Source organism: Schistocerca piceifrons, chromosome 2 (assembly GCF_021461385.2).
Source record: "Schistocerca piceifrons isolate TAMUIC-IGC-003096 chromosome 2, iqSchPice1.1, whole genome shotgun sequence".
NCBI classification, from domain to species: Eukaryota; Metazoa; Arthropoda; class Insecta; order Orthoptera; family Acrididae; genus Schistocerca; species Schistocerca piceifrons.
In genome coordinates this window covers 961,899,805-961,911,914 of record NC_060139.1, presented here as the reverse complement: position 1 = coordinate 961,911,914, position 12,110 = coordinate 961,899,805, and the positions used below count along the sequence as shown (strand labels likewise).

The window sequence follows — 12,110 nt, the reverse complement described above, 5'->3', positions numbered from 1 at the left end:
AAGAAGAAATCAACACAACTAATCGAAATATCCATACCCAATACAACAAATATACAGGAGAAAAAATTGAAAAATACATCCAACTGGCTGAGGAAGTCAAGGACATGTGGCATCAGAATAAAGTTGACATTATACTAATTATACTATCAACTACAGGAGTCATACCACACAATATCCACGAGTACATCAACTAAATACGGCTACATCCAAACGTATATATACATCTACAGAAATCTGTAATTATTGATACACGTTCAATTACCCAAAAGTTCCTAAATGCAACATATACTGTACAGTTAAAAGTAAGTCATGCTTGATCAAAGTTCGCGTCACTTTCCTTTTTTAACCAGACCTAAGGTCTGTGAAAGGAAAGAAGAAGATAATAATACTCTTCCACCAAATTAGGATGGTAGCTACTTGCATGCAGATATTTCAGTGAAATGTGCTGCGAAACATTCAGTGAAGATGATGGGATCAGAGCAATGTTACCCGTTGAGGGAGACACCAGGAGCTACTGTGTATAGTTGGTGGCTGTATATGCAGCAAAGTCCATTCTTGAGACGATGGAGGTAAGCTCTCATAGACGATCCATATTATTTCCAACACTCCCGATTTCTCCTTTTTATTAAAAGCTGTGCCTTCCCTTACGTCTCTTGAATGCTGTTAAATGTTCCATTGAAGGAGGTTATTGTGCCATTGAAGAGCCCTTCTATGCGCTCTGACAGCTGCAGATATTTTTTGAAATCACCATGGCACAGGTTTCTGGCACACTGGGGGGGGGGGGGGGGGGGGGGAGTAGGGTAAAGCAACACCCTATTCCTTCGGCACCATTCATAATTGAGTCAATAACATCTTAAACCACTCCTTCAATATCCTCTTGACTGGCTTCAAAAGAGGTTTTGGAAATGAAGGAAGCTTGTGAACTGTCTATAGTTGACTGAAAACAGATGGGCAGGTCAATGAAACAAGGCAGGTCAATTACTATCAGAGAAAGAACTCACCTTTTTTATGTGCTAGGTCGAGTTTCGCTGGCTTGTATCACATTTGAAATATACAACGGTATGAAATGAAGTCACAAATAACATAGGTAATCTGAAGTGGGTGACAATGAATCTTAAGACAAATTTATCTCTCCAAGCCCTGTGCAACCTGTTACTGAACAGAAGATAGTTTGTAAATTTCATGCTATCAGTTCAATTTCTTCAAGCAGATTCATATCCACAATGCAGATGTTGATGAATAGTACTGACAATCTTTCACTTCAACACCAATTTTTCTTGCTGCCACAACAACCTGATACAATATACAAGTTTTACTCTACGAATTGCAGTCAGAGCTGTCTTCCATTAATAAATGTCTAATGTAATATCTATCAATTAATACACATTTTTATTACTGTAAATAATGGAAGTTAAAGACTGTGCTGCAGGAAAAACAGCCTCGACCGAGTAATTCCAGGGATCGATTTTACTTGGTGAAAGTGCCTGGAAAGTTCCTAGAAAGGTTATTATGGGAAAGTAACTATTGTTTAAATTTAAACTTCTTTGTAAATTTATCCTTTTATTTCATGGCCTAACTTATATATTTAACTAGTGTGAGAATCAAACTATGGAAAATCCAGTGAGACAATGATACTCTAGACTGGATAGAGGAAAGGACTCAGTTTTTAAACACTGTAAATTGAGTTGCAAGTAATCCTCTTTAATAAAGCATCTGCATATTACATACATATTTACAACCAAATATGTCCACAGTTACATATTTTTGATACAATTCATGAACCTTATAATGATAACATGAAATGTAACTGCATGGGTAAGACCAGTGCCTTCAACATTTACAAGAAATCAACATGATTAATTTTTCAGTCTTTCATCAGCAGCCAGGAAGATAAAAGCTCATTTTACTGACACACAATAGTTAGTTTGTACTATCTGTACAATTAAAGTACATTTGTTTTAAATAGAGCCTGAAAAATATATGACCGCAAAGTTACAATCTAAATTTTGATAATTTAATGTGATTTTTTTAATTAGGAACAAATACATTTGGCTATCTTAACAGGTACTTAGAATTAACAGTGTACAATACATGAGAAAATAATGACTGTTTTAATCTTATGAAATGAATTCTGCTATTTATAATATTTCCCTTATTTTCTGTTACACAAAACAAAGACTGCAGAACCAGTTAGAATGCCACAGTATATTATGAATGAGAGACAGCAAACTGACTACCAAATTGCAGATGTGGTTCTTCATTAAACTACTTCTGGTTCGAACGAAACAGACAAATGACACTTCTGATATCTTGTATAAATTTATCTGTTAATATTAATGAACATGGTGCATAATATTTCATCAGATAAACAGTTAAATTGACATCTTCACAACAAAAAAACATGCAAGACTAACAGATAAAAAAGTCTGGAATAAAGACTCCAAATACTTCAGCTTACTGATAAGCTGAAAATACACACAATTACGCAGATAACAGAGCACAACAAAAATCTCTACACAATATAAACTAAATTCAAAATAAAAATACCTTGTTACTTGGCACTTTGTGTGGAAATAAACCAATAATTAATAATAGGAAACTACATTCCATAACTGTAATTAGTTTGGTTTTGTTGTATCTGTTGAGGAGGGTACTGAGAAACAGCTTCAGCTGCTGCTGGTGGTGGGGGTGGTGGTGGCAGCAGCCAAGGGGAAAGTACTGGAGGGGGTGTTTGGTACATAGGCCTTGTAGGGCAAGCTTGTGTATTTGAGAACGCAACTGGATTTCCGAATGTCGTGCTGCCAAACTGGTATGACAGGGGGCTGTTCACAGGGGGTGGTGGTTTTGTTGTGTCTGGTCTTACAAAAGCATTTGGTGGTTGCAATGTAGGAAAAACCGAGGGCATTGATTCGCTTCTGTTCAGAGGTGGAGGTGTAGGAGGTGTGCGAGTGCTACCATGATGGACACCACTTGCAGCTGTTAAGTGCAACCCTTGTGGAACAGATCCACAACGACCGAGATTAGACTGAGCCATATGACTGGGCTCAGGAAATAAACGAATACCAGTATCGACATTACAAGGGGACTGTGGAACTGGTGGTGGTGGCATGCTACTATCAAAAATGGGCTGTTGGTTCTGGGAATTCTGGATAAGGGTTGTTGGGAATGGAACGAAAGGTGGTGGAGGGCTTTGCATGTACTTTGGCATGCTAAAGGTTGGTGGCCTAACAAAACTAGATGGATGTGGTTGGATATTTGGCGACTGCAGATGCAGGTGAATATTTGGAGACTGCATAGGAGCATGATGATGTGCATTGCCCCAGGTCTTGCACTGGGGCTTCACCTGACCAGGACCTGGCCCCCATGGCCTAAAGTTATTTTGAAATCCTGGACGAACCCCATCCACTGATCCTTGGAACTTTCCAGGCCTCTGTATTTGATGATGTGCTGCTGAAGCTTGTGAAATGGAAGCTGTTGTAGGTTGTTGTGTCTTGAAGGGACGATTCCAATGCTTCTCAGACATCCTTAGATTACGAGCATTCATTCTTTGTTCGTATGTTTGATGTTTCCTATTAAGTTTCTCATCTGGTTCACCTTTCTCCTGTATAAAAAATGTATTATTAACACAGTATAAGTGTACCTGTATTAAGCCTGTAACTGAGAACACCTGAATTAATATAATTTGGAAAACAGAAACATACAGGTTCTTCTGCCAATCAATATGTTTATTTACAGCCATTAAAGCACATGTAGGAAACTAATGCTCTTCATTAATAGCAGATCAACATTTTTTGCCGAACTAACACTAACAACATACACAGGAAATCACTGTATCCATGTATACAACTTTACTTTTTTACTTGTTAGAAATTTCAATTTTTTCCCTCTATAAGGGGACTTATGAAATGGTGATCTCCTTTCTGATTCTTAAATTATGAACTAAACTTATGTGACCCAGGAGCTGCTTCCTGAATTGTGATAATGTTACCCCTGACTGGAATGTGACAATATGGGTGTGATTTGGTGAAATCAAGAATATGAATGCAAAATAAATGTTATCATAAAAGATTGATGTGTAGCACAGTCTAAGGTTTATGTTTGCCCCATACTTAAGGCACTCTGTTATGAATAATTAAAAGTACAAGGTAAAGTCAGAAAGACTTTTATAATACACTGTGCACTAATCTACAGTAAATATTTGGGTGCAAATTACCTGTATAAAATGTGTATCAATTACATAATTTGCAGCCTGGGGGATGGGTGATAGCTATTATATGTAGCTCACTAGCTTCCTTTACAGCCGTTTAGAAGACATCACTTTAAACAATTTAATTGCCAAACATCTCTCTAATTAGAAACCTCTGCTAACTTTCACTCACATACTCAAACTGATATCCCAACTCCCTTTTGTAACCACCAGACCATTGCCATATCAACATATTTCTCCACTGCTTTCTGTAGAAAATTTAAAACAAGTAGCTCAATGCTTTTCTATGCCTAACACTGCATTTCCTCATTTTCTTGTAACACTTTCTTTTAAAATGTTCTTAGTCATCACATATAATTAATTCCAGCCATCACACAGGTGAAAAACACTTCTGCCAAAATAGTGGTTACAAAAAATGTTTCAAAAATATAAATAGAGTTATCAAACACTAAAATTTGCTTTAAAAATATCAAGGCAGGAATGAAAAGAGAAAGATGAACTACTGCAAGTAATGTACTTTGAAATATTAAGATTATTGCTGGTTTCAATTTCCCTTTTCATAAACACACTAAGAAAAAGGGATTAAAAAACACCTCTTAATTCTGGCAAACAGTGATCTTCACACAATAACAGAAAAATAACTAACTCAGTCCAAATACAACCATATCAAAACACAGCTTCGGGAAGTCAACCATGGATTCAAGAATCTATTTAGGTCATCTTATTTGCATTATTCAGACAAAGTACACATTAGGCATTCAGTTTTCTTGCTGGCCATAACCTACAATCAGTCTATTCATTTATGCAGAGACTGATCTTCACATGTCCATACATGGTAAGCCTCTAAATGAGCACTGGCATCCACACAACTAACAATATGGGACCAAACTTCTGAGGCTATCAGTCCCTAAGCTTACAAATTACTTAAGCTAACTTAAGTTAACTTACACTAAGGTCAACACACACACCCATGCCCGAGGGAGAATTCGAACCTCTGATGGGGGAAGCCATGCGGACCGTGACAAGACACCTCAGACCGCTCGGCTACCTCACACGGACAAGTTTCATTTGTTCGCATCATTATACTACAGATCTTTAGTGCTTACACATATGGAAATTACTTTGTAAAAGCACTCAAAATTTAAGTATCTAAAGCTACCTTAATCATCCATGTTTGACAAACACACACACCTTCCAGTCTTTATGAAAAGTCTATGACAAGGTTGTTTCCTTAACGGTCTAGGTAGTAAACACATTAATTCAAAGGTGACTGGTTTAGATCGTTACACGATCATCTTCAGACCTAGCCATTTTGATGGACAATAGTTGTGTATGGAGCAGGAACCTCAGAATGACAGGGTAGCAGTTGATTACCATCATTCTGAGGTTCCTGCTACACGCACAGTCATTGTCCATCAAAATGGCTAGGTCTGAAGATTATCATGTAACGAATGAAATTGGTCACTCTGAATAAGTGTGTTTGTGATCTAGACTGCTGTTATTATTTTTGAAGATTATAATAAGATTGCTGACAACTTCAATAAAGTTTTCAAAACACATTAAATTGCCCAAAATCTTAAGAGATTCAGAAAAGTTTGTGTATGGGCACTGTCCTATTGAAAGAGCACATTTCCATCTCTTAAGAAAAGCAACATAATGGGCCAGATGATTGCCCAGATTAATTCTGCACTGTTTGGTACACCCTAAACACAATAAATATAAAATCATGTTAGCCCCACAGCATTATTCCCAGAGTCAGTCTTGCATACCACAGCTTGATGCGATCTTTTAGTTTGCGTTCTCCTGGTCGAAATATCACTATCAAATGACCATCACCAAGCCCAATATGGCAATTGCACTCTGTTCTATACAAAACTTTATAGCACCAATTATTTCAGAAGAATCTTGTTACAGCATTGGAAGAGCACTGTAAGGTGATGGTCCTTTTGTAGTCAGTGTGTCTGGCTGCTTTGCGGAGGACTGGATTCCACTCCCGGTACTGTTTGGGATTTTTTTCCTTTCCTGGAACGAGGTGCAATGTGCCTCCTAGAGCCAGTGCTCTGGCATTCAAGATCATTATAATTACAATCAGCAGCAGCATCCTCTACACTCTCCAGTTTTGTTGCTGCTTATTCCACTCACTGTCTCAACATCACCTTCATTTCAAGGTGGCAATAACACCAGTAACTTTTTTGACCACAACTTTTCTTGAATCTTTAAGCCTTCTGCAAAAGATGTGTACTGAGCACTGAAAAATATCAACTTTTATCACAATGTCTTCCACTGAATTGACCTAATTCACCATGTTGGTGCAGAAGTGCATGAGGTAGCAGTGCAAAATTCAATGCAATTAAACAATTGTTGAAGAGTATATAACAGCACAAGAACTAGATGGAGAAAGACATCACACTTGTCCTTTTCAAGGTAATCATCGAAGCATTTGCCTTTAAATTGTTAGGGAAACCACAGAAAACAATGTGGATAGCCATTGTCTAAATCCAGGTTTGGTGTCTTACCACGATGAAACCAACAAAAGGAAACTTAAAGGGCTAAACAGAGGCACTGTCCTGTTGAAAAAATATCTTTAACAGTAACTTTTTAATAATTTACTATAAAATTAATGCAATTAAAAAGAAACAATTCTGATCTACAATAATATTCCTGCACTTCTAGGTAATCTAAATATCACACAAAATCAATCAAAAAATGACTCCAGCTGATGGAACAGTATCCCCTTTCTCAGGTAGATGTTCACAATGAGAAATTGTCTGTTCTGATTGTTCTTGCTCTCAGGTTGTAAGAAATACAACCAAATTTCGTTAAACACAGTTCATTGAAATTGCCTTCAATATGTCTAAATGATACCACAAATTTGATTGGTTGGTTGATTCAGGGAAGGGGTCCAAACAGCAAGGTCATCAGTCTCATTGGATTAGGGAAGGACGGGGAAGGAAGTCTGCTGTGGCCTGGCAAAGGAACTATCCCGACATTTGCCTGATACGATTTAGGGAAATCACGGAAAACCTAAATCAGGACGGCCAGACACAGGTTCGAATTTTATCACATAATTATAGTTTCAGTCACTATTGTGCATTATGGTACCCCTTTAATCAACATGTCCTCATGCTAAGAGTCCTCTGTTTCTGCGAGGGGGGGAGAGAAAAATATATGCTGCACCCATGTCCTCCAACTAATGTGTTCTAGATATGATTGGACACTTGACACCTGACTCGTACTGATCACTAGGTAACATTAACAACACCATTCTCCAATACCATTGATTGGATGGCCATAGAGAACAAACTGCATTCAGACACATTCCTGGGCAAAGCAAAATGTCAAATTCCATCTGACATACCAAATAGTTCCTTGGAACACACTATCTCGAAACAGCAATGTCTTGAGATAATTCAAAAGTACAACTACCAAACATTCAAGTCAAATGTACAGTTCCACAGAAATTATAGTTTCAATAATAGCTAGCCCCATTTTTTCTTCCGAATAATACATTCTGTAATTAGCTATTACATCAACAATGTTGTTACCAAACATGTCTGAACTATACTAAAACTCTCCTTCAAAAACCAGACTAGGCAATAGCATTTACCAGCCATTAAAGGGAACCTTAGCATGATTTCCTTCAGTTGACCCTTAGGTATCACAACGTCACCCAAAAAAATTACAACTGAAAAAAATCTTAATTCAATATTCTACAGGTCACAAATCAGTCATGCACATGCCACTTTGTCATACACATCAAATATTGATAGCTGCAGCACTGCTTTGCATATCTTTGGCCATTGCCTAGGAACGAGACCATACTATCCACAAGGTGGCAGGCTGGTAAATGGTCATGCTGTGATTTAAGTTTGTGCGCTCACTGGTTTGGGCAGGCAATTGAACTGTCTGACTAGAGGCACTCAGTACTGCTGGTGAGTCATGTTAGCCGCAGTGGTTTTTCCTTGGCTGTGCACAGCTGAGTGCGAAGGAAGTGATTGGCCTGCCTCGTGTTTGTTGCAGTCAGCACCTTACATTTTTGCGGCACTAACCACAGCATAGAATTATTTTCTCAAAGCAGTGCAAATGTTACCTAGGAGCATCGAGTTTGGCATTATCTGAAGATTTCTGCCAATTCCCCAAAGTGTCTTGCTTTCTAGCTTCTTTGTAATGTGTGCCTTGCGCTATCAGGCCATATGTGGAGCTGCTTAAGCTGTTAAATATTTTTCTGCTATACCTGTTGGAACCACACACAGCAAGTCAGTGTGGCTGTGCAAGAAATTAAATGTCCGGTTAAGCACACCAAATGATCAGCTATCATGATTTATGCGACATCTGATGCTTATTTGTGTGATGTGTCCTCTAGTAGCCACTTGCATTTAATTTATACCTTACAGTAGGTTTGTTGCTTGATGTGTAGCATATGTCTTTTTCTTAGTGTCTTGTTCTGTTATTTAATGTCTGTCAGCAGTAACCTAGTGGGCAGCTGCCATTTTGTATTTCAGGAACACTGCCAAGCTGCTTTCAGCCTGATTCAAGAATTAATTTCCAATCGGGTCATGTATTACAACTCTCATTTTTAATTCTTTGCAACTATCGTGTTTGTTCTTGGTTTCTTCCTTTCTTTCTTTTAAGGTTTCTTATTATATTATTTACATAATTCTAAGTTCCTTGACTTGCTTTGACTCTCATTCTTCTCTGTAAATCCCATCTTTTTCTTGTGCTTTTTTCCTGTAATAATGAGCTACTAAATTCCTGAACATGTATGACTCGTGTGTTACTATGTTTTACCTTACCTGGTAACTATTTTTACAAACTTTTCCTTTATCACTTCTTGAAATTTTTATCTTTTACCTCTAACACATTTATTTTTCATAAGACAATATACACTGTTCAACAAACTGGAAATTCAGCACTTAATTATGGATACTGCTAATGTAGCAAACACTCTTAGATTTAGTGTGTGGAACTTCATGAAGCAAAATCATAATTTGTACCTCTGATGCTTATTATGACTATCGCTATTTCAATTTGCAATCAATTACCTTGTTATCCTAATATATAGAAAAAAGTATTTTCCACATCAGAGCAAAGTTTACCACACAAATATTTCCAACTTTGCAACAATCAACTTTTTTACCTACCTGGTTCCTTTGCTCTTTTGCCATTCTTCTAGCCTTCCTTTCCTCTTCATCATCTGAATACTCCATAACATTTGGAGGTGGTTCATTGTTATGTTCCCATGAAGCGTCACAACCCTTTTGCCTGTAAATTTTATGTTCACTGTTACTTCACTACATGCACTATATAATTGTGACAATAGAAATTTGAACATGTAAACAGTAACTGAAGGTAAGCAACCACTTACCTGTGTGTGCCACTCCTCATTCACCTGCAGACAAGTGCTTGCCTGTCCTCAATTTTTACAAATTATGCAACTTATGCATAAAAATGCAAAGCTTTCATGTTGTCTAACAAACATTAACCAAAAAAATCCAAAGTTGTATAACTGATGGTGTCAATACAGAACTGCCTTGTAAATCTGTATGTCATTTTATTTCTTTTGATCTAATTACCACTTGAAGCAGTTGTAGATATGACAATGTACTTAGCAAAAATTACATACAAAAAACATCTGGAGTCTAAATTTGAGAAATGGTGTCACACTGTGCAACTTCAACCGTGCTACCTCAACAGCCCGCAAGGGAAACTACACCAAAACGGTAAGTTTTAGGCTACAAATCAGGTAGTAGGCCAGTGTTACTTTAACAGGTATGAAAGCAAAGTTCATAATTTGACAATTCTGATTACAGCACATGAAAAGTTAGGGAATATGTTCTTATGTGCATATTTCCTGAAATACTTGTTAATTCACTGATAACGAAATTAAGAAGTCTTTCCATTTGTTGTTTCAAGTAAAATAACTTCTCAGCCAAAATTAGTAAGAAAACTTAGTGTTTATGTCATTGAGTTACATACCCACATTCTATGGTGTACTTTTTATTGCTGTGAAATATAATGAAGTAACTATTTTGTAAGTGTTTAAGTTGTTGTAACTATTAGCACTGTAATAATAAAAGCAGTAATTTTAAGATTTTCTGTGAAGATACTCTTCAGCAGAATAGGAGTAGTTAACCAAAAGGGAGTTCTTTCATTCTGGCAAACCGTATTACCTACAGGACACTTAATACGTTTTAGCAGGGTACTGATATACAGGATGTTCCTTTTATCTGATGACCCCTACCTGGGTATTGCAGGCCAGCCATGGAAGCCGCACCTGCCGGTCGAATGGGTCCCATGGGACCACACTGTGCCCTTCTTTTTGTGGCTTTTAGCCTGAAGGCCATACAGGCATATGCGCCTTGTTGGCCAGTGTCATTCAACCGGTGAAACAGGCATCAAAAGTGTAACAGTGAAATTTGCGAACACAATAACGGCACGAGCAAATTATTCAACTCCACAACGAGTGCTCATTTATGATTCGTATGTGCATACTGAGTCCGCTCGTACTGTCCGGAGATTGATTGAACAGAAGTTTCGAGGTGTTGAAGTTACGAGTCATGAGGCAGTTCATAAACTAGTGAATAAATTGTGTGGAATGGGAAGTGTTGAAGACAAGCAGCATAAATGATGACGTAAGTGCTCACAGAATCTCATCTTGATGAAATTGCATACTGCCTGGAAAATTCCCCTATAAAGTCTCTTAGACATTTTTCGCAGCAAACAAATACTGTGCACCTCTATACAAAGAGATGCTAAGCTGCTTGGGCTAAGGCCCTATGAAGTATCATTAATACAATAACTTTGACCTGGTGATCCTGCACACACAGTTAAGTTCTGCACATTGGTTTAAAGCAAGTACATGGTGAAATGGATCCTTATCTCATTCTGTTTTCAAACAAAGCTTGGTTTCATTCACACGGGTATGTTAATTTCCAGAACTGTCAACACTGGAGCACAGATAGACCTGTTGTGTTTTGTGAAGAATGCCTTCACAATCAGAAAATAGGGGTGTGGTGTGCAGTTATTGGTGACAGAATAGGCCCATTTTATTTTTAATGACACAGTTACTAGTGAAAGATGCATGCCAAACACTTTGCAACCATTTTTAATGAACTGAGTGACAGAGAATGAAGCTTCACATTCTTTCAACAGGATTTGGCAAGGACTCACGTGGTCAATGTTTCTTCGCAGAGAATTCATGGTGTGTTTGATGAAAGGGTTGTAAAAATATCTGGACCCTTGAGGTCCTGATTTAAGTCCAGACAATTTTTATTTGTGGAAAGCACTGAAGGACAAAGTGTACACAACAAATCTTCACATGGTAGAGGAACCCAAGGACAATATCCACAAATCAATTAATCCAATATCTCAGAGAGAATTACATCATGTAATTGATAATTTCTTGAGAAGATTCAGAAATGCATGAAAAATAATGGCAGGCAGTTCCAGCATCTCTTTGTGTGACATGGGTGAGTACAAAATTTATTTGGTTATATTTTAAATGTAGTCATGTCGTACTGCAGCAGCAGACGGGTGACACGGCATCTGATTGCTGGGCAAAGGAGAGCTCGCTGCTCGCATCTACTGCACTGCACAGTGGTTATCAGATAAATGGCACACCCAATACATTGCCTGACAAAAAAGTGAAGCACCCAGAAGACAATCCGGGTGCCTACATAACTTCCTATACATTGATAGGCATGAACATGATTCAAGTTGCAATATTGTGTGACATAATGGTCACCAGATTGTATTATCGTTGTCTGTGTTTAGTGTTAATAGACCTGGCATGGTATGTAAGATGCAGGAAAAGCATCAGATGCTGAGTGATCACTGAGATATATGAAGATGCTGCATGCTCTTGAAGGACAGGATTACTAGCACCTGGCAGTCTACGTTCGAA

General features: G+C 37.8%; 1 protein-coding gene across 4 annotated transcripts in view; it reads right to left on the bottom strand.

Moving 5' to 3' along the window:
• Positions 1-1,680: 1,680 nt before the first annotated feature.
• LOC124777288 (H/ACA ribonucleoprotein complex non-core subunit NAF1) overlaps positions 1,681-12,110 on the bottom strand; it is a 34,132-nt gene continuing 23,702 nt past the window's right edge. For all 4 annotated transcript variants that reach the window (XM_047252637.1, XM_047252639.1, XM_047252636.1 and 1 more), the window contains exons 5-6: positions 9,349-9,469; positions 1,681-3,601 (exon numbers count right to left, since the gene is read on the bottom strand). In XM_047252637.1, coding sequence (XP_047108593.1) covers positions 2,600-3,601; positions 9,349-9,469 — 1,123 coding nt within the window. In that variant the 3' untranslated portion in view covers positions 1,681-2,599. The remainder of the gene's footprint in view (positions 3,602-9,348; positions 9,470-12,110) is intronic.